Source organism: Neovison vison, chromosome 7, assembly GCF_020171115.1.
Source record: "Neovison vison isolate M4711 chromosome 7, ASM_NN_V1, whole genome shotgun sequence".
Taxonomy (NCBI): domain Eukaryota; kingdom Metazoa; phylum Chordata; class Mammalia; order Carnivora; family Mustelidae; genus Neogale; species Neogale vison.
This window is the reverse complement of record NC_058097.1, coordinates 189,112,683-189,136,555: the sequence shown is the minus strand read 5'-3', so window position 1 is coordinate 189,136,555 and position 23,873 is coordinate 189,112,683. Positions and strand designations below refer to the sequence as shown.

At 34.9% G+C, this 23,873-nt stretch overlaps 1 protein-coding gene across 9 annotated transcripts in view; it reads left to right on the top strand.

The window, feature by feature from the left end:
• PHF21A (PHD finger protein 21A) overlaps nucleotides 1-23,873 on the top strand; it is a 191,935-nt gene that overhangs the window by 35,008 nt on the left and 133,054 nt on the right. For 6 of the 9 annotated variants that reach the window (XM_044259169.1, XM_044259170.1, XM_044259164.1 and 3 more), the window contains 3 exons: nucleotides 340-480; nucleotides 6,155-6,187; nucleotides 8,344-8,430. In XM_044259169.1, the coding sequence (XP_044115104.1) occupies nucleotides 427-480; nucleotides 6,155-6,187; nucleotides 8,344-8,430 (174 nt within the window). In that variant the 5' untranslated portion in view covers nucleotides 340-426. The remainder of the gene's footprint in view (nucleotides 1-339; nucleotides 481-6,154; nucleotides 6,188-8,343; nucleotides 8,431-23,873) is intronic. The other 3 variants (XM_044259173.1, XM_044259172.1, XM_044259171.1) reach the window with 1 other exon arrangement.

Sequence of the window (23,873 nt, the reverse complement as noted above, 5' to 3'; positions counted from 1 at the left end):
CTGAAGAAGTGGTCTTGTTCAGCTCTGTGTCCTCAGAATGCAGGATGTACCATGATGCTGAGCATGTAAGCATGCTTAGATGTTTTCATGACGAGATTAAACCCCCACCCCAGCCCCGTTTCTTACTTACTTGAAGTGTTTTGTGGAGGAATGTTCACTGAATTAATCCCAGAAAGATTTGGTACTAATTCCTTACAAAACTATTCATTTTGGAAAGAAATCTGTTTGGGAAACTTCTTGCTCTGTGTTAGAGCATCAGATAATTTTCAGCGAATGTAATTTCTTTTATTTAACACGAATATTTCCTTTATGATCCAAAACATTTTATGATCTCCACAGCTGCAGTGAGAAGAGGAGTTTATTTTAAACGGAGGCTGAAGAAACTGTAGAATTAGCAGACATAAGAGAAAGTGGAGAAGCTGGAGGATGGAGTTGCAGACTCTACAGGAGGCTCTTAAAGTGGAAATTCAGGTTCACCAGGTATGTTCCATTATTGGTTTCTCCGTGATGTGTTATTAAGTAATGGCTAAGATTAGTAAGCTGTCCCATCTCTGAATTTCAGTACACTTTTTAATCGTCTTTCAGATAGTTGTCTGAGGGTCATGTCATTTGCCTTTTATTGCTACATAACAAACTCACTGACAGTACTTCTAAGAATTTTAATAAAGTATTCCTGACTTCCTTTTCCAGAGGAAAAAAATGGAAAGTATTTTTTCATAGACTAAAGGTATTAAAAAAAAACCCCAAACTCTCTTTTTGGGTTCATTTGAAGAACTTTGTTCATGTGAATTAACTTGTATATTTTAAGTAATGAGACATGTTTAAATTGACTACCATTTATACGGAAGTTTTTTTTACATAACTCAGCTTTATGCCTTGATTCTGGTCTTTAGTAAAGAAAACATCACTGCAGGAGTGCCTGGGTGGCTCAGTCTGTTAAGCCTCTGGCTCTTGATTTCAGCTTTGGTCATGATCTCTGGGTCATGAGATCTAGCCCCTTTTGGGCTCCATGATCAGCATGGAGTCTGCTTGGGATTCTCTTTCTCCCTCTCCATCTGCTCTCCCGCCTCCATCTCATACTCACTTTCTCTCTCTCTCAAAAAAACAAACAAACAAACAAACAAAAAAAACCCAACAAAAACTTCACTGCCTTCACAGATGTTTAAATTTCAAATATTATGATTCTTAAAATTTACCTCAGGTATATAGGCTAAACAAACCTAAAAATGTGTAAGTAAAAATATATATAATATATTTTTATATTATATATAAATATATATAATATATAATGTATTATATATAATATAGAATATTAATAAAATAATATTAAATATGTATAAATACCTTATATGCATAATACAGCTTATTTAATATAACTAATCCAGAAATGAAGCTCTCCTTAAATAACTGGGTCATTACCATATATCTTGTAAACAGAATGTCACTGTTTCTATCCTCTTTCTAGACATTAGCTGGATGTGGTCCCAGGCTCAAGATAAACTGATATACACATACAATCAAAAGTGATAAATGATGATGAATTAACTACTTTTGAATGTTTGAGATGTAGAAGTAGAAAGGGGAAAGGAACAAGTTTCCCTTGTTTTATCTGAATAGTTCAATGTAAAGTTAATTTCTGAAATTGTTGGAAGCACCCCTTGGGCTTTTGATAACTACTAAATTTGCAAGTTGCTTAGAATTAGGGTGGATGAGAGCTTACAGGAAAGCTTCAAAGGCATACACACACTTTTAAGTCTCTGTGTATGCAGAAATTCCTGCTTCTGCTTTGGATCTGTTAAACTCTTGTTCAGCAGTAGTTTTACAGGTTGCTGTGTACAGGTGGGCTTCTCCAGGTGAAGTGTGTTTTGTTTTACGGTAATTTTCAGAAATTTAGTATATAATAAGTTATGCACATTTTATTTTATTTGGCCTTGTTCTGTTACTAATTGAGGAGAATAAAAATTTATTTATAAAATCAAGCTTGTCTTTTTTCCCAGATGTAAGTATTTTAATGTAGAGTTATATTGAATACTTAATTTGGCTGAATGGCAAATGACAACAGTTAAATTCATAATATGTTCAAAGCTGACATCATCATAGAAGGAACTTCTGGAGAACAATAACCAATCGGAAATTAGTATGGATCAAAGATATTTAATGAAGTTGTATGTGATTTTAGGAGATACTCCTCCTCCCAAGAAATTTGGAGAAGGCAGCATTGACATTCTGCTTTTAGTGCATTCTCACAAGATATGAACAAGTCTCAAATAAGACTTTCTTGACTCATCTCCTTAATTGAACTAAATTACTAAAAATGAGAATTTTTTTTTTAAAGGAGAGGGAGAGAGAATCCCAAGCAGGCTCCATACCTCAGGTGGAGCCCAACATGGGGTTTGATCTCATGACCCTGAGATCCTGAACTGAGCTGAAATTAAGAGTCAGATGCCTAGGGGCACCTGGGTGGCTCAGTGGGTTAAGCCTCTGCCTTCAGCTCAGGTCATGATCTCAGGGTCCTGGGATGAGTCCCAATGTTGGGCTCTCCGCTCCGCAGAAAGCCTGCTTCCCCCACCCCAGCTTTCCTCTCTGCCTACTTGTGATTTCTCTCTCTCTCTGTCAAATAAATAAATTAAATCTTTATGTTAAAAAAAAAAAAAAAGAGTCAGACGCCTAACCAACGGAACCACTTAGGCACTCCTAAAAATGAGAATTCAGTTTTTAAAACATTTGTCAGAGAGAGAGAGGGGGAGTGTACATTCAAGAGAGAGCTGGTGCACAGCAGAGTGGCAGGCAGAGGGAGAAGTGGGCTCCCCACTGAGCAAGGAGCGCAATGTGGGACTCAATCCCAGGACCCTGGGATTGTGACCTGAGCCGAAGGCAGATGCTTAACCAACTGACCTATCCCGGCATCCCAAAAATGAGAATTCTTAAATATTATTTTGCTTCTTTATTTTTAATTCACATGTACCAATTTTATGAAAATCGTAATCATGAAAAAATTGAATGTTTATTCCTTTTTAAAATCTAATTTAATTTTTAAAATTACATTTATTGACGCAAAAGGGATATAATGTTCTTCTGAAAGTTATCCTAGTCTCTTAATATTTAAATTATTTATTTCCCTATATATTCAACTTTTTTTTTAGGATAAATCAGGAGCTTTTATATTCCTCCTTAATTATTACACATTTTGTTTGTGCAATAATAATCATTTATTTTTATGTTGATTGATAATTTTTCAACTTATATACTTACAAAACATATATTTGCACTGTAATTACATTTAGAATACTTTCCTATCTGGGGAAAATTACTAAGTATTAGTATTAAATACAAGTGATGTGCCTTGTTTGTAAACCTGATGTTGTTATTCTGGTTGGATATGTGGTAACCTACATGATCACTGATCATGAGAAGTTCAGGAATGCCAGAAATAACATCAACGTAGGCTCTGGCTATTAGGCTGAGGCCGAAGCCAGATCATACATTTGACTAAATATGGGAGCAAAAGCCTCCCCTTTGCATTTCCAGGTAGGGATGGAATTAGTGCTGAAATTGAGCTTACTGGATAGAAGCATGTTAGGAAAGTATTGCTGTGGTAGAAGTATATTTTTCTATTCTTTATGGAGGAGGAGATGGCTAAGAAAGTTTCAATGTATGTATGGGTTGATGTTGAGTAAATGTGAAATAATAATGGCCTGTGATGAGTAGGTCATCTTTTTTGAGAAATTGCCTTTTTAATTATTCTTACATAAATTTGATGGAAACCATATTTAAACTTTTGGAGTATGTATGGAATGGAGGATAGTATAAAGCAGAGATTAGCAAACTTTTTTGTAAAGATGGTAAAATGTTTTATACTTGGTGAGACATTTATGGTCTCTGTCACTACTACTCCGCTGCTGTATAGACAAAGCAGCCATAAATAATATATAAATGAATGGGTGTGGCTGTGTCCCAATAAAACTTTATTTATAAAAACAGATTGTAGGCTGGATTTCTCTATGAACTATAGCTTACGCTGACCCTTGGCGTAAAGTATATCCTCATAAAAAATTGCTGCATTCTTGCAAAATAAAGGAGTTTAATTTTGATAACATAGTGTCAGCTTAAAGTCATGAGGGATTTGGATGGTCTAGTTAAGTTGACTAGCTTCTTCTCCTGTCCTGCCTCTGATTGTCTAAAATTGCAGCTTGAGTACTTCTAGATAGAAAAGTTGGTTTCTTTATTTCCTCCAGGAGTGGAGGATTAGAGTGGTTATCAGTTTTTAAGTTCCAGTGTCATGGAAGAAAATGTTTTTTGGCTTTAAAAAAGCAACTTTAGGGTGCCTGGGTGGCTCAATGGGTTAAAAAAGCAACTTTAGGGGCCCCTGGTTGGCTCAGTTGGTTAAGCATCTGCCTTCAGCTCAGGCCATGATCTTGAGGTCTTGGGATTGAACCCCTCTGCCCCTCCTCCCTGCTCATATGCATGCTCTCTCTCTCTCTCTTTCTCAAATAAATAAAGATCTTAAAAAAAAAAGGCAACTTTAGTGTAGTAGCCAACTCTCTAGTAACTAAATTAAAAAAGAAAACTAAGGATATTTTTCATTGAAAAATGAGGCTAATCTTTAGGCTGCACTGGTGAAAAATACATATGTATAAAGTGTGTTTCAGTGTCACTGAGTTCTTAGAATGTGTGTTGTTACTGTTTTGTAGATTAAGGCCAGATATAGAAGAGTTAACTACTGTCACATATGAAGTAGAACATAATAACATGTTCCTTGTATGTATAGAAGTCATGTGGTTGGCAGCCTCAGCCATCCAGAATGCATCTTAGCACCTGACGTAAGGCTCCTGACCAACTACAGTAAATATCAGAAGTCATTCACTGAAGAGTATACATTTTACTCAAGGGGCATTTCTTAAGCTATTACAACCTATTTGCTCATCTTAGAACTAGTTCACTGTGCATATCACACAGCAGATCAGAAGCCACAGATTTGAGTTGGGGTTCAGGGGCTATTGGAGGAGACTAATAATAGTAACAAGATTTCCTAGCTAACTCCTTGGCATTAAGAAATAGATCAAAAAACTAAAATGCAGACAATGAGAACTCTTTAAATCATAGCAGTTTGGGGCCTTTGTTTTAAGGACCCGTTATAGTGTTTATAGAACAGTATATTAACTGATGTAATCATGCCTCTAAGTATCTGTCAAAGTTGACTTTTTTTCTCTTTAAGATAAGGACAGATAAGTATGTATTTTAGAAATATGATGAGTAAAAACTTTTAAAGTACCTTGACACTCAAAGAGAGGGACAGATTTTTTAGTTACATGAAAAATTCACTTGGGGAACAGCTTATTCCCAGATAACTTTTAGGAATCAGCTTTCTGATATTTTTTTGTCCTTCAAAATTTTCTGTCCTGGTTATTGTTATTTTGGAGTAATGATGCTCTTAGAAGTTGGATTAGGTCAGAAGATGTCCATTTTTCTTTCTTTTTCTTTTATTTGGACTTCTGCTTTCCTGAGTAAAGGTCTTTCTTTTTGAGTATTCTGGTAGCACTCTCCTTCCCAGAGGAGCCCAGGTAGGTAGAGTTTGTGTTGTTGCTCCTTCACTTCCTTGCTCTCAAATACTGAGCATCACAGCTCCACGGAGTACCACCCCCCCGGCCCCCCCAGAGAAGACAGTGGCAAAGTCCGCAGCTGATGCTAGCCTCCTTTTGTGGTAAGAACCAAACCAACAGACTTGCCAGATCTGTAGTTTGCTGTATACAAACAGGCCTATTTTGTTAGGGGAGCGGCTTCTTTCTAGGCTTTTTGGGACTCTAAACAATGACAACATTTTAAAGGGATGTTTGGCTTTTGGAGCATCCAGCTTGTTTAAATTGCTTTTTAAAAGCCCCCATCCCCCACTTCATCTCCAGATTTGTTAAAAAGAAGGAGCTTTTAATTTCAAACACAAACTGGTAGTTTGGTGTATATATATATAGGTATATATTAAGAAGAGTGTCTCAGTAACCTTTTATATGGCTCATATATGGCTTTTGGTCTGTTCCGATTGTGTGTTGCTTGTTTTTTTCCGGGAAACTTAAAATTTTAGATTTTTGGGGCCAAGTCCAATTAGCCATAGTGGATTAATATATAAGACTGATGGCTCTTTTTCTCTCTTTATTACTAGAAACTGGTCGCTCAAATGAAGCAGGATCCACAGGTAAAGTACTACTTTTATTCATTTAATTTTTAAATTAAAATAATTAAAAATAACTACAAGATACTAAAATACAGACCAGGACTTAAGTTTTAGAAACTATCTCCTCTCTAGCAGCAGTTGTTTTTAGCACATTAGTCTTCATGTTACAAGTGTTTAGAAAAATCTAGTCAATCTGTTATAGTGTAGCTATCATTTTATCTTTGTTTCTGTTATTTTACTTTTATGTTCATTTCTTTGAGTATTTGGGGGGAAAAACTGAGTTAATATTCTTCATATGGTTTGCATTTCACTTCCATAAGCCTGCTTATTCAGAGTCAGCTTTTGAGACTTTGTATTCTCCAAATTATTATATATGACCCAGAACAATTCTAACCTTCTCATAGCTTATATAGTACAGAACATTTAAATACTTAATTCCACTATGATTAAATAATTTCAGAATAATTTTTAAAGAAATTTTTAAAAATTATCTTAGAAAGGGCTCTTAAAGAGGGTTTAAAATACCTTGTATGATAACCCAGCAGATGTTATTTTCTCTTTAAATTCTCATAGGAGTTTTTGACTTAGACATTTTCTTCTCTATCCCTGAAGAGAAATCTTCCTAAAAAGTTATTTTGCCTTTGATGATTACATTTATTGTTCAGGTAGTGTCTCTTTTGTAGCCTTTAGGCAGTGGGTCACAAGTTTGGAGAATATTTATCAGACTTTCAGGATTTGTTTACCCATAAATCTTTTAACAGAACATTTAGGACCATTTGTGTGTGTGTGTGTGTGTATTATACAGCCATATGTGTGTGTGTGTGTGTGTGTGTGTGTGTGTGTGTAACACACACACATATATATATGGCTGTTAAACATACCATACATTCCCCGTTGTAAAGTTAAGAAAATAAATTCCAGGATTAAAGAATGGTACTGAAGCAGATTGATATTTTTGGAAATGGGAAATATATTCATTTCTCCAAAAACTTAGCACCCAGTGGCCTAACTAGTGTGTGTTAACATAATCCATGGATTCTGAGGGCTGGCATTATGGCCCACATTTAACTCCTGTTTGACAGTCCTGCTTCTTTGAGAAGCTTTTCCATTTTTATTTATTTTTTAAAGTGTATTAAAATTTAAATTAGATTTAGGGAACCAAGAGGCAGTAGACCTTAGATTAATAGACTCTTTCATATGTAATATGGTAACCTTCATTGTCAGCAACTGAAATATTAGAAAATTTTAGCATTTCTGATAGAGCTGGTGGTCATGTACAGAGTAATCTTAACTCAAAAGAATCTGAAGGGGCAGTAAGTTGTTGGACAGCATTGTGAGTGATCTCATTAGTGAAGCCTTATATCAAGTATAAAAAAGACGATGTAGAGTAAACATGAGGGGGAGGATGTGTGCCCCACCTCTGGCAGAAGACCAAGCAGGGGGAATCAAAAGAAATGCATGTGAAATAATGAAGAAAAAGTAGACTTTTATTGGAATGGTGTTCAGTCTGTTAGTAGACTGTCCTGCTACATTAAGCATTTGAAAATTTTAATTTTGGATTTTTTCCCCACTTGAGTAAAAAGCAAGCACACTCAGTGTATCTCATCTAAAATAGTATTCTTTTTTGATTCCTAGAATTTTAGAACTGAGAAAATACCCTGGTAGTCAGTGTGTTAATTTGAATGATGTAGTGTTAAGGCGGTTGCAGCACTGACAGCATTTCAAATCTAGGCTAAAATAACAAATGTACTCTACTAAATAAGAGAGAGGGCAAGTAGCGAAAAACTCTTATCGTTATTGATAATGCCTTTAAGTATGCAGTGTATGCATACTTATAACTTCCATTTTCCTGCTTTTGTCTGATTAGTGGAGCTTGAGGTTTTTTTGTCAACTGATACTTTCTATAAAGAATAAAATGTTTCAATAGAAAGGAATACTCTTACAGTACAAGATGCTAAGATATAAAACTTCTTGTAATTTGAAACAATTGCGAAGGAACTGCTCCTGTTCCAGTGTTAGGAGCTACGTTTAGGATCTGTGCATTAGGTGGTGATAATATTTAATGCATGACAAATTTGATTGGCTAAATGCTTTAGATTGCTTCATCATTTGTAATACAGTATGCATAAAGTCTTCTTGCTACTATTCTGTTAACAAATGAAATATCTTTCTCACAGATATTTTTTCTTTCCAATCAGAATGCTGATTTAAAGAAACAGCTTCATGAACTCCAAGCCAAAATCACAGCTTTGAGTGAGAAACAGGTAGGGAAAAAAGGGGGAGGGGGCATATTTTTAACATTGTGTTCTAAAGATATGTCTGCTCGAGGCTTCTAGGAGAACTGCTATTTTTCCTTATGTGTGAAAATAAGTGTGGGCAGCCAGACTCAGTTTTAATTTTGTTTGAGCTCTGTTTATCTATTTTTATTTTTGGTTGAAATCAGTGTCTAGAGTATCCCATGGGTATATGTTCCTGGCAGATACCTAAAAGCAATGTGGCAGGCTGCTGTTAACTATGTTAATTAAACTCTATAGTTTACCCATAGGGGAAAGAGGTAAAGAAAGTTAGTGGGAGTATGTGATAGAGAATCTTGTGGTTGCTGGATGTGTCTTGTTAACCTGTTTTAAAGGCTTGAGATGACTTGTAACTTACCATGGAGAAAATGGTTGTAAATAAATTGCTGTAAATGTAGGTCTCCCATTCTGATTATTGTCATACTTTTATGTTATTCTTTATTAGATAGTGACCTATTATATGAAGAAACTTTGGTGGCACCTTGCTCTATATAAATAAATCCATATAGAGCAAGAGAAGAGCATCTTGCTTTTTTTCCAAGGACATCTGCAAAGTTTTCTTTGGAATTTTTTGTATAATGACCTCTACTTCACCAATTCAGGCAGCTCCTGCCACCAGGTGGAGTGTGACAATTGATAGAGCTCTTAGTAAATGTCTATGGTAATCTGACAAAACATTTGTTTCCTGTTCCTTCCCCACTACTCTCCCTCTGGTTGAAAGGAGTTTTCTGTCTTGGTGTAGGTGAACGTGCAAACCAAAAGCATAAGGTGATTTTCAATTCATAATTCCTGCTAGTGACAGCTTATTGAAGATTTTTGAGTAAACAGTTCTCAATAATTGATTTTCTTTTTTTTTTTTTTTTTTTTTTTTACTTTTGTTTAGTGAAATAATAGTAATGAGAGTAATGTATCCCTGGAGATTTCTGATTGTGTTTGTATTGTGTTTTCTATTTTGTTTTCACTTAACTAAGAGGAGAAATAAATTTTGAGAACTATGTGGAATGGATATGAGTTGTTAATTGTTCAGAACAGAATCTTTTTCCAAGCTGAGTGAACCAACAGCTTTTTTTCCCCCTGTTCCTGTTCTTATGCTTCTGCATACCCCCCTTGTCTTCTCTAGAGACAGGAGATATTTTAGATTAGGGAATTGCCAAACTAAAATTGGGAGGAGATAGCGTGGTAGAGAACAATTTGTAAGAAAAAATATAAACAGAGTTCGTTAGTATGTATTTGGCTCTGAAAGTGATTCAGTCTCTAAAGTCAAAATGATGTGTGTTAGTGAAAGTGTTCTAGCTTTAGAATTCTGTTAGCGTTGAGCCTCCTTATAGTTTCAGGGTTAGTTTGACAAGATGCCAATGAATGAGTCACTTTTGCTGAAAAATTCACGTGTTGCAGCCAGGAAAGAAGGTGAGAACTGATTAGTGGAGTAGGGGTGGGGGATGCTGTCACAAAGTTAAGACAATCTAAGCTACATTTGGGGAAAATGGGGCAATTGAAAAAATTTACATTTATTTGAAATTTTTGTTTGTGGGAACTGATGTGAAGATTTAGTTTATTTCTATAACTTTTTCTTTAATTTCTTTTTTTTTAAACTAGGGACCTCAGTTAATAGAAAATTGTAACCATTTACGTTTATGTTCAGTTAGACATTTCATCAAGTGGTAAACTGTCATCTGAACTAAGTTTGAATTTTAGAAACTAGAATTTTAAAAAATGGGGCTGCCATCAGGAAAACCTTAGGTATACAAAGTAAAGAAAGTAAAGAGAAACGGAATCAGAAACTGAAATGCAGTCTTGCAATTTTAAAAATATTTTCTTAACTGTTAAAACAACCTTTTGATAGAACACGAAATATATCCTTTTTAGGTAGGCTAGTACTTGAAGAAAGCACAGCTATAAAGTTCAGAAGCTGGGCCTTCCTCAGACTTATTTCCAACATAAAACATTGATAATTCAGTTTGAAATAGTTTTCTTTTACAACAAACGCCTAATGTGGAATGCCTAGCATTTTGTTTTTCCTTCTCAAAAGATCTACTTAGCCTCTGGCAAAACACTGATTTTCCTTTTACTTTCATTACTAAAATCTGAATTACCTTACTCACATGACAGATATTTTAATTTAACATTAATATTTTTTGGTTGTGAGAAAAATGCTAAATTCAGCAAAGTACAAAGAATGTCATATTCCAGAATTAACAGCTACTAACCATTATCATTATTTGTTTCTATTCCTTTTATACTATGTTCACTTTTCTATTGTCATTTTTTTCCATAGCCACTTAAAAATTTATACAAGTAATAGATGCACACATGCTCTTTTTTTGCTTTATTAAAAAAACAAACATTGTGGATAGTCATTAATTCTTACAGTGGGCACTTATTCTGATTTGTTATTACTACCTCAATCTTTGGTACTTAATCAGTTTCTTCCTCAAGACTAATTATGAAATGTTATGCTCCAATTGAGAAAATATGGTCTTTAGTGAGCATCTTTCATGGCTAAAACTCAGTGAATTTCATTGAATTCTTGGTTAGAAGGTTCCAGTGTTTTCAAACTGTAACTTGAGATTTTTGAATAAACTCCCTATTGCAGATTTTGAAATCAGCTCCTTGGCCCACAGGGCTTTAATTTGTGGTTGACAGTTTTAACTCAGGAAATCCCCAGACTTGATTGGTTAAACCAATTACATGGTATAGAGCCATTAAAAAATCATGATTTCAAAAATATTTTAATGATAGAGGATGTGCTCTTGGTAAAGCAAGTGAAAAAGTACATGCAGCTTCATATGCATTATAATCCCACTTTTGACTGTGTTTTATGTATGTATGTATGTAGGCATGTAAATATGTAATAGAAACAGTGTCACTATGGAGTGTTGGGAGGTGATGAATTTATAGGTGGTTTATTTTTTCTTTATGGTCTTAATGTATGTTTGCTTTAATCTCTACAGTAAATATGTTGCCTTTTTATAACCAGAAATAGACAAGAAATATTATTTAAAAAAATTTTTAACACCAAACTTTTGTCTGTTCTCCAGAGAGTTAGCATTTAAATATCCAGTGACATTCTCCTCATGGTATATGAACCACTCTATTCAGAGAATCCATCTATTTTAAATACTACTAATACTGAAGTATAGAAGCAACTATTAATTTCTTTAATAGGGTTCATTCTTATTTTGCACCCCTTCCTCCTCATTTTGGCATGATATGTGGTCTTTTGCTTGTCAGAATAGAGGTTAGAGAGTTTTTTAAAACAGTCATCTTGCATTTGATGCTTTTTTAAACTGAAAGTATTATGAACATCTAATATTTTTGAGTGTTTTTTAAAACTACGATTTTTATAGGTTCAAATACTTAGTGGTCTGGCTATAGATTATAATTTGGTTATTCCTCTAATATTTAATGATAGGATGTTTCCAGTTTTTTGCTGTTACAAATACTGCTATGGTAGAATGCGTGTGTGAATTTGTTTGTCTCTGATTGCCTTAGGATACATTCTTAGGTGTGAGATTACTGGATGTATTGGTCGGCTATTGCTGTAGTAGTTCTGCATAACAAACCAGTGTTGTATTGAGTAGCTTACAACATTTATTTTCTCACTGGGTCTGTATATCACCTTGAGTTTTCCTGATCTAGGCTAGGCACATCTGCTTTCCTGATCTAGGCCTAGACACATCTGCTTGAGTTTGTGGGTTGGCCGGCCCTGCCAGCTCTGCTCTGTACTTATTCACTTCGAGGCCTGCCACGAAGGGGCAGCAACTACCTGGGGCATACCCATTTCACCAGAACACCAGAAGCAGACCAAAATACATTTTTAAGTCTCTGCTGGCATCAAGTCTTTTAAAATCTCACTAGCCGAAACAAATCATGTGGCCAAGCCCTGCAAAGTTCCATGACAAAGTGTGTGGATAATAATTTTATTACAGAATATAAAGAATTGAAAACAATAATCCATCTACCTTTCTTGGTTAAAGTTAGTATAAAAGAATTTAAGTTCTTTTTCTTGAAAGAACTTAAGTATATATATTTTTTATAAAAACATATTTTTTACTACTTATTTCCAAATAGCCTCCAGAAAATGCTGTATCAGATTAACAGCAAATATGACAGTACCTAGTTTTTCCCAGGAGGTTACCCTGTGGGAGGAAAAAAGCATTTTGCTAATGTGGAAGATGAGTTAATAGGTATCTGATGCTTAACTGGCGGTTTATTTTTCAAGCCACTTGTCCATGGTACAGATATTCCATAGTATTCCTTAGAATACTTAGAAACTTAGAATACTTAGAAACATTTCAGTTTTAGGTTTTATTTTCCTTTTACCCTTTATCCTATTTTTCTTATTCCTTTTTAGAGAGGTAGACACCTTCATAGTCTTTGGCCTTTGCTGCTGCTTTGCTTTTCTGACTCTATGTTTAAAAATTATAGTCTCTATTCCTTATAGATTGCTTATTAACCTAATATAAGATGAAATACTTTCTGGGTTTAATAAATAGTTGCCATTTATGAAGCCATTCTCATTTTAAATTTGAACATATCTTACTAAAATGGATTTGAAGCCTTTGAGAGAGAAGTTTCTGTTCCTGTCATAACTAATTATGTTTCTGATGCATAGAACAACATTATTTAAACTAAGTAGGTGACGTGAAAAAGGGACTGTGGTTGGGGGAGGGGAAACTGGAGTTTGATTCTGTTCCTGAAATAGACTTTTTCATAGATTTTGAGTTAATAATTTAGTATATCTGTTTCCTTATTTATGGAATGTTTGAATAATGCCTTTTAGGAGTTAATGAAGGTGTATCATTGTATATGTATCTGTATATGTATCTATCATGTATATGTATCTATTGAGTGCACTGAATGTTTTTGGAGGTAAGTTCTATTTCAGTGGAATAGGTTAGCTTTAGTCATAGTGGTTAACTTCATCTCATATGGAACACCTTCATCTTACCGGTCAAGTACTACTTTTTTTTCCCCAAGTACTACTTTTTTTAAGAACTTAGAACATTTAATGCAGTCATGAGTAAGTACATCACTGTAATAAATAAACTGGGATGTGGACTGTTTTGACTTAGCCATGATTATATATATAATTAATCAGTATCTGATTTGAGACTAGAATCCAGATCACTATATTCTTTGTTCCGTTTTATTTGGTAAATTATATTCTTAAACTATTCTATGGACCTTTAGCAAATATTTTTTTGAAATAGGACATTAGGCACAATAATTACATTACCTTTAGGCTTCATTGCATTGGAGTCAAGTAAGTAAATTAGTTCTTGTAGTCTAATAATGGTAACCTGATAGATGACTATTTCCAGCCTCTGATGCTGGTGACTGTAGAATGTTACCCTTTTTCATTCAGAACCAAACTAGTGTGATTGGCTCATCACATTAGAATTTAAGATTGTCATTTTATTAGAGATTCTTAAATTATAGTGGGAATTTGACCTCATCTTTGTCCAGAGCTTAGGAGTTCCCTAGGATTCAGTCAAGTTCATCCCTCCTGCACAGTATTTATGGGACACCATTGGTCCAGTTGTTTGTTGAGTTTACTTCCTCTTGTGTACACAGGGGATCAGCTTCTTACTCTGTTTTTTCTTTTTATATCCTTTATTCTTGGAGTACATTTGTGCTATTGCCAGTAGTTGTACCTAACTAATCAAAGATTGACAAAGAAGCTTGATGAAGTAACTCATATTTTAATAATGTATGCCATGTTATTGTAGGATATTTTATGTGAGTGTGGTGGAGGGAATCAAGTAGGGTGGTGGTTTTTGCCAAATGCAGCAATTCTGCTTCTCGTAGTAGGTTGGGGCAATCTTTTTAGTTCATTATAATCATTTATTTTTGATGCTGTCAAATGAATTTTTATTTTTTTTTATTCTTTTTTGAGAGGAAGAGAGACAAAGCAGGGGGAAGGGAGCAGGAAGGGGCAAAGAGAATCTTAAGCAGGCTCTACTCCCAGCACAGTGTGGATCCCACAGCTGTGAGATCATGACCTGAGCCAAAATTAAGTCAGATGCTTAATTGACTGAGCCCGCCAGGTGCCCCGTGGAATGACTTTTTCAATTCAGTTTGAAATTCTTAATGTTCATCATTGGATGTTACATGTCTTGACACTGAACTACTGGGATCTGTTTTATTTTGTTTTCTTTCTGTGTTTATTTCTTACTTATTCAACATTTGCATCAAGCAATGAAAATCAGGACAAAGACTAAGGTTGTGGAACTTTTTTCAAGCTCTGTATTTAGGGACTCTTCACTTTGACTCTTTGGAGAACATTAATCTTAACTTTTGACTGGTTGATGGTGTGCACAACAAATGCTTATTTCATGGGGCCTTAGCCAGTAGAACTCTGACTTCATTATTAAATTACTTTGTGCTTTCAAGTAGTCTCTTCCCTTCAATGTATTCCCTTCTCCCTGGGATCTGTGTTTTTTCAAATGTCTTTATCATTCTAAGATTCTGACTCTTCTGTTTATTCCACATACATTTATTGTGAGTTTTCTATAGTGGAAGGTATGGTACTAGGTGCCTGGAGGGTGCAACGAATGAAAATGTTGCAAACGACATATCCAGTAAAGGGTTAGTAGCCAAAATGTATAAAGAACTTATAAAACTCAACACTAAAAAGCAAATAATCCAATTAAGAAAGAGCAGAAGACATAGACAGTCATTTCTCCAAAGATGCCAACAGACACATGAAAAGATGCTCCACATCACTCATCATTAGGGGAAGGCAAATCAATCACAATGAGATATAGCAGCTTACATCTTTCTGAATGTCTAAAATCAAAAACTCAAGAAACAAGTGTTGCTGAGGATGTGGAGAAAAAGGAACCCTTGTGCATTGTTGGTGGGACTGCAAACTGGTGCAGCCACTGGGGAAGACAGTATAGAGGTTCTTCAAAAAAATTAAAAATAGAAGTACCCTACGATCCAGTAATCTCACTGCTGGGTATTTACCCAAGAATATGAAAACAGTAATTCAAGGGGATATATGTACCCCTGTGGTTTCTGCAGCATTATTTAGCCAAATTATGGAAGCAACCCATATTCATCAATAGATGGATGGATAAAGATGTGGTATACATACACAGTCATAAAAAGAACAAAATCTTGTTATTTGCCGTAACATGGATGATCAAAGAGTAAAATGCTATGGTATGTGAAATAAGGCCGTCAGAGAATAATGATATGCGAAATAAGGCAGTCAGAGAATAATAAATACTTTATGATTTCACTCATGTATGGAATTTAAGAAAGGAAACAAATAAAGAGGGGAAAGAGATAAACCAAGAAACAGACTCTTAATTATAATGAACAGATGGTTACCAGAGGTGAGATGGAAAGGGTGATGGGTGAAATAGGTAAAGGAGATTAAGAGTACACTTATCTTGATGACTACTGGGTGGTAGAAGTGTTAAATCAGTATATTGTATACCTGAAACTAATAATAATACTGAATGTTAACTACATTGGGATTACCATAAAAAAAGAAAAAATCTTGGAATGTTATTTTCCTGTGACTGGTCATCACCTTCAAGATGTTCAAGCTCATTAGCACTGATGCTTTTAGTAGCTCATTCTTGATTGACTCTCTTGCATCCTTCCCTGCCTTACGTATCCCAGAAGTTCCCTGGTGTCACCTCTTTATACTGGTCTCACTCAGTTCTCTGTGCCTTTGCATATGCTGTTCTCTATGCATGAATTCTCTTTCCTTTTTACCTGGTAAATTCCTACTTATCGTTTGAAGATCCAGTGTAAGCAAGATCCTCTAGAAAGTTTTCCTTGACTTCTTCCTACTCTCCAGGCAAAGCTAGATAGGTACCCCTCTTCTGTGTACTCATGGTATTTGTGCCCACCTCTCTTATTTGTTTTCATTGCACTGTGTTGTAATTATTTGTGAGATTCTTGAGGATAGAGAATGTGTCTTCCTCATATTTGTACCCCTCAAGCCTAGCATAGTAGATATATAGCAAGTGTTTTCAAATATATTAATTAATTCATTAGGCTTTCAAGAAGCTACTAGTCTAGTAAGGTGGCCTATCATGTCCATGCTCAGGCATTTTCCCATTCAAAGATTTTCCATTCAGTTTCAGTTTCCTTTTTTTTTTTTTTTTGAGAAAAAATATTCTCAATATTGCTTCCTACTTGAATGTTTTAAGATTGTTCAATAACACTTTTACTGTTTCAATTCAGAGCAGCTTTCTCTTAGTTTCAGAAAAGTTAAACTTCTATGATGTGAAGTAGTATAAAACAGTAAATGAGCCAGGCCAGCAGTCTGGAAATGTGATGTATCTAGAAACAGTCTCCTCTGTGGTGTTGCTACATCACTTATTTCTGTCTGTTGTACCTTCTTTGGGTTCTCCTGACTTTATAAAACATGCTTACATTTCTTTTATCTTTTAAATAACAAGTATTTCTTTGTTTCTTAATTTCTTTCTGCCATTGCCCTGTCTTTGTGTCACTTCATGATTAAACTTCTTAAAAAGCTTAATCTTGGCTTAGTCTCTATTTGATGTTACTTTTTCCTTACCTTATAGCCCATTATCAACTCACTGCAGTCAGTTTCCATCTTCATTCTGCTCTAGTGAGCTCACTGAAACTTCTAGTAACATAACTACCAAATCTAAAATACTTTTTTTTTTTTAAACTTCATTTTACTTGAACTAACTGTAGCATTTCAGGTTAATGACCATTTCCTTCTTAAGGTTTTCTTCTTCAGAAAACCAAGAAACTTCCTTTCTTGGTTCTTTGATCGCTTCAAATGCACCTACCCACTTTTCTTCTCAGCCACTTCTTCCTTACTCTGCCCTTTAAAAATTAATATTCTGTGGTGTTTCATCCTTGTCTTCCTTTTCATCTTGTTCTCCCCCCGTCCATGGGTAACATACAACCTCAAACCACCACTGAATGCCAGTGACCTCCAAACCTTTATTTCTTCTTCCCCTCTCTCTCCAAACTCTAGACAGATGTGCATTTTCCGCTTCAGCCTATTGGATGTCCCAGGGCTCCATATTCTCCAGATAGAAACCCAAATCCACCCCCTTCAGATTCTACTTCTTTCCCTTTTTGGTTAATGACATTCCATTTATCTAGTGGCCGAGCAAAAAGTGGAAGTCACCATGGTCCTTTTGTCTCTCTCTCAGTCTCTTATCCATAATTGCAAAGTCCTGTTTATTCAAGCTCTTTAACATTGCCAGTGCTCCCTTACTCCCTTTACATGGCAGCCCCTTGCATCCAAGGGGCTTGGATTTACATTTTCTTTATTATGCTCTATCGTTTCTTCGACCTAGAATGTTCTTTCTTATCTTCTTTGTTTAGTACTTAAACCTAATGTAAGCAAAGGTTTTACCCACAGGCTCATTGACAGTACAGTACAGTACAGAAATAGCCACATATGAAAAGTGGAAAACAACTGCAAATGTATCCGTGTGCATTAGCAAGTAATACACAAGAGTTAACAATAAATGCATATTATGAAGTACTTACCTGAGTAGGAAGATGAATGGAAGGTAAAGATATCAAATTGTAAAACATTACAGTATGATTTATTTAAAATACAAAATATTAAAAAAATTTGTGATATGCATTCATGGTTATTTACACTTGAAAATATGTGGAGGGTGCATGGGTGGCTCAGTCAGTTAAGCATCTGCCTTCTGCTCCAGTCATGATCCCAGGGACCTGGGATTGAGCCCTATGGCCAGCTAAATGAATAGACTCTTTAAAAAAAAGAAAGGAAGGAAGGAAGGAAGGAAGAAAGAAAAGAAAAGAAAATATGTGTGAAAAGTTCTAGACTATTTAGAATTATTTGCATGGAACTGTTAATAGTGATTTCTCAGAAATGTGGGATTCCAGAGAGGTGACTAAGGAAGCTGGTGCTTTTAACTTTTTATATTCTTTATTATCTGTATTTTTTTTATAAGGAGCATATTAGTTTTTTAAACTACTGAAGTATAGTATAGATACAGAAAACTACATATATATATGTTTATATTTATGTGTATGTATATATAGTTCAGATATATTTTTGCAAGCTGGAACACCTGGGTAACTAGCACCCATGTCAGTATCCGATATTTACTACACAAAGTTTTTGGGCTTTCTTTATTTCATTCCAGTTCCCTTCCACCAGAGAAACCACTATTGTGACTTCTAACAGCATAGATTAATTTTGCCTACATATGGAATCATGTAGAGTATGTTTTTTTTCTGTCTTTCTTATTTTATTCAACATTATTTTTATAAGATTACATCTGTTTCTTGGGAAGTTTAAAAAAATGTTTATTTTGAAATACAAGAGTCATAGGAAGTTATCTTTTAAAATTTTAAATCACTCAAGAAAAAAGTTTGTTATCTCTCAGATATATTCATCCCTGACATCTTTTGGCTTAGCTAAATGCTTTCTCTTGTGAACTGGTAGTTCCTTGCTCTGTTTGTCTTTCTTGTATTTATTTTACTATTTGTTGGTATGTAAGAAGGACACTAAGAACACTAAGGACACTAAGGACACTAAGGAGGACACTAAGAACTGTGTCCTCATCACACCTAAAACCTGGTGTATACCTAGTGCTTCACTCATAGTGATATTTAAACATTTGTTAAAGAAAAGCAAGAGGTTCTAATCATGACTGGCCTTTATATCTATTGAATTTCTCTGAACTGGTTTCCTCATCTATAATATGGGCATTAAAATGACCAGTTCAGATGCTTTTAGCTATATGTAACTGAAAGGCTAACTGAAAGTGACTAAAACAATAAGTGGACTTATTCACCTAATGAGTTATTGGAGTTGTCTGGTTCAGCAGCACCATCAGAACCATGTTCTAGTCATCTATCTGCTCTGCCACCGTCAGCATGTCAGCAAACATTGCTCATGGTCATTGCTGTAACTCCAGGCTTTATATCCTTACGCATGAACATTCTGGGGCAAAAAAAAAAGACCAGTTATTCTTAAATGTCTCTTTTTAAGAGCAGGGAAAACCTTAGTTAGAGGCCCTCAACAGACTTTGCATCTCATTGACCATTTTTGTCACATGCCAATGCTTAAAGTAGTCACCGGCAAGAAGAGTGGATCCAAGACTGATTTAGGTTCTGGAGCTGAGGATTTGCCTCTCAAACATTTGGAGGCTAGACACCCAAACAAAATTGGTTTTTGTTAGCATAGGAAGCAGAAGGAATAGAGAATAATGGACGTTGAAAAAGCAATCAACAGTGTCTGTCTCCATCTATGACTATAACAGTTTTCTCTACTAATGTAAATTAATTATAATGTATATTTGAAGATGTGTGAATACTGAAATACTATACAGTTAAAATATCCATTAGTGCTTGTTACTGGTTTTAGAAAAGTCTCCCTTTGCCATCCTAAACTAGCAACCTGCTTTAGGGCAAGGAATGGAGAAATAATTTTACCATAAAAAAGATTTTACTATAATATATTGCCAAGTAACATATTATAAGGAGGTAAATCTATTATAGAAAATAATGTAATTTATTTCAAATGTGAGCTATGAATTATTTTTAAAATTGTTTGATATTTAAAATATTTGTTTATAAGCTATATTGTCACCATTGTTATTAATATTAATATTCCATGACTTTGAAGCATAGCAGCCTTGATGTCCCTTTGTTAACAATACTTTCACACCTACATTGTTTAAGAATATCAGAGTTTATCAAAACCTGGTGGTATTTATGGATTTCAGTTTTTATAATTGTTGAACATTATAATAGACAGGCCAGATCACAGATTCTTGCATTTCTTTTTCCCAACAGAGAAAGGTGAGAAAACCAGACAGGAAAAAGGAGTTTACTCTTGGGCTGTTGTCTTCACATGGTAGCTGGTTGGAGAGGCTGCCCTGTAAAATTATCTTCACAGAAGACATGTTCCCCAAAGTTGATTTACTCCAAGTTCAGGAAGCAAATGTTTGTGTAAATCAGTATGGATTGACTAACTTCTTTCCGACTAGCTCTGTCTGAAAATGACCAGAGTAATTACTAGTTTCTGTCAGTTAAGCACCAAACTTTCCTTTGCTCTGAAAGATGAGGCCCTAGAAACCTCCAACTAATGTGTTTAATTTGTTCCCTTTTAAAAAACCTTTCACCTTTTGCCAGAACAAATTATGTCATTTTGACTAAAAAGAAAACTTAAGATAGAGATCAATTCTGAACTTAGTTCTTTTTATGAGCAGTGAATGATTATTGCTGATCTCATTTTATCTAGTGCTTTCTGTCATCTAATATAGTAATTGGAAAAGAAATTAGCACTCCTATTCCTCTGGAGTAAAGAAGCACAGATAAACTTACCCTGAAAAGTTATAATGCCAAAGGAAAAGGATTTAGTGAAATTGGGGAGTGTGTTCACTGAAAGAATTTGAGATTTGTTATGTGCAGTTAGTCATGAATTTGAGACAAATTTATAGAAGTGTAAGTTAATCGACCTTTTAATTAAGAATGAGATAGCAGCCTTACTTTATTTTTTTAAAATGTATTATTTCACAGTTCACCTTTTTCATGGAATGTTTATTTGATTTTTAAAATAATCTGGAGTGACATCAGGCAAGGGAAACAAAAGTGAAAGTAAACTATTGGGACAACACTGAAATAAAAAGCTTCTGCACAGCAAAGGAGACCATCAACGAAACAAAAAGGCAGTCTAACGAATGGGAGAAGATACTTGCAAATGATAGATCTGATAAGGCTTTAATATTCCAAAGTATGTAAAGAATTTATACAACTCAACACCAAAAAACTCGAAAAATCCCATTAAGAAATGGACAGAGAACCTGAATGGCCATTTTCCTAAAGACATGCAGATGGCCATCAGACAATTGAAAGGAGATTCCACATCACTAACCATCAGGGAAAGGTAAATGAGAACCAAAATGAGATATCACCTGATATCTGTCACCATGGCTAGAATAAAAAAGACAAGAAGTAAGCATTGGATAGGATGTAGAGTAAAAAGAACTTTCATGTACTGTTGGTAGGGATGTAAGTTGGTACAGCCACCATGAAAAACAGTATGGAAATTCCTCAAAAAATTAAAAATAAAAATGTCGTGTAATCCAGTAATTCCACTATTGGGTATTTGCCCAAAGAAAACAAAAACACTAATCCAAAAAGATATGAGCACCTCTGTGATTATTGCAGCATTATTTACAATAGGCAAAATATGGAAGCAACCCAAGTGTCCATTGACAGAGGAGTGGATAAAACATACAAACGCATGCACGGGTATTACTTGGCCTTAAAAAAGGATGAGATCTTGTGACAATGGATAGACTAGAGAGTATAATGCTAAGTGAAACAGAGAAAGACAAATACCATGTGATTTCACTTACATGTGGAATCTAAAAACAGCCATAAATACAGAGAGCAAACTGATGCTTGCCAGAGGAGAAGGGTAGTGGGGGGATGGCCAAAACTGGTGAAGGGGAGTAGGAGGTATAGGCTTCTAGTTAATAAGTTCCCGGGATAAAACATGAGAACACAGGGGAATATAGTCAACGGTATTGTAATAGTGTCGTATGGTGACAGATTGTAGCTACATTGGTGGTGAGCACAGAATAACATACAGAGTTGTTAACTCACTATTTTGAATACCTGAAACTAAGTGTTACATTGTGTATCAGTTAAACTTAAATGAAAAATAATCTGGAGTGAAATCTCCCAGAGTATTATTCATATCTTAAAGTCCCCAACTAAAGTCAAGGTAGGCAAAAATAAGAGTTGGAAGACACTTGTAAACACTTGTCACAAAAACTTCTGAAGGTGTACTTTTCTTGCTCTGATTTCTGTTTGTTCTAGATACCAGTTCATCAGATGAAACAGTTTTTGCAAACTATCAGAAGTATTGCCCTTGCTGCTAATAACTGATAAGATTACATATAACTCTTTTTAGATTTTCAGTTTCCCATCTTACTTGCTTAATTATCTTCTTTAGGTATAAAGCATTTTATAGCCATCACTTCTGAAGAGAAATTGATTAGTTCCCCAAAGATGGAAAGACTAATATGATTCTCTAGAGCAGGGACTGGCAAACTATGGCGTGCACCTGGGCCAAATCTGGCTTACTGCCTGTTTTTGTAAATAAAGTTACTGGAACACAACCATGTCTTTCATTTACATACTGTCTATGGCTGCTTTTGTGCTATAATGGTAGAATTGAGCAGTTGTAGCAAAGACCTGTTTATAGGCTGTTTATAGAAAAAGTTTGTCAGCCATTACCCTAGAGAAATTTAACCAGGGGGACACTTGACTCAGATATTAAGCACAGTATAATGGTCTAGAGCAGGAGGGAGCGCCACACGGAGAATAGGGTTTATACCAAATAATGAGAAGACTCCCTTAAATATAGGCCAGCCCTGTGGTCTTCTACTGATTTTTATTACCTCATTTTCTAAAAGCCTCTTTTATTTTGGATACTTTCTCTCTCCTTCTTGTTTCCATTCTCCTTCTCTTTTCTAGATTTATAAAGGTATAACTAATATGAAACTTACATTTTTAAAAAGGTTTAATTTTTGTTGGGTTGAAACTATCAAGTCAAGATAATGAACACATCTGTCACCTCTAGAAGTTTCCTTGTGTTCCTTGGTAATCTCTCCCTTCCTCTCACCCCCCAGTCTTGTCCCCAGGCAAACATTGGTCAGCTTTTTGTCACTATAGATTAAGTTTACAGATTTTAGAATTTTAATAAATAGGTTTATACAGGGATCTACTCTTCGAATTATTTCTTGTTTCCAGCTATTAGATAGAAAACTACTATGAACATTCATATGTAAGCCATTGTGTGGAGATATTCTTTCATTTCTCTTAGTTAAATACCTACTTGTGGTTGGGTGGTATGGTAAGTATATTTTTAACTTTAATGAACTGCCAAAATGTGTACCATTTACATTCCTACCAACAGTGTATGAGAGTTTTAGTTGCTCCATACTCCTTCATTCCTAAATATGAACATAACAGCCAACAATCTCAGATATATAAGGGAAGGCATTAAAATGAAGATCAAAACAGACCAAGAACATCATATGGGACAATTCAAAATAACTATAACTTTAGATCCTCAAAGAGAAGGTATTGCATCTGTGGAGCAAGACCAGGATAATAGAATAAGAGAACAAATAGAAAACAAAAAGGATTCTTGATAACAAAAAAAGGTTTTGAAAATGAGATTGGAATACTCTCTTAATACAGGGAAGGGTGAAGTGATCAGTGATGGAAGAGAGAAAAATTTTAGAGGATCACACCAGAGGTCTGCTGCCTGACTAATAGAAATTCTAAGACAAGAGAACTGAAGATGGAGAGGGAGAAAATCATCCAGTAACTAATATAAGGAAATTTTTCAGATGTCTCATATATTCCAGATGAACAGAATTTACTGAGTACCAAACACT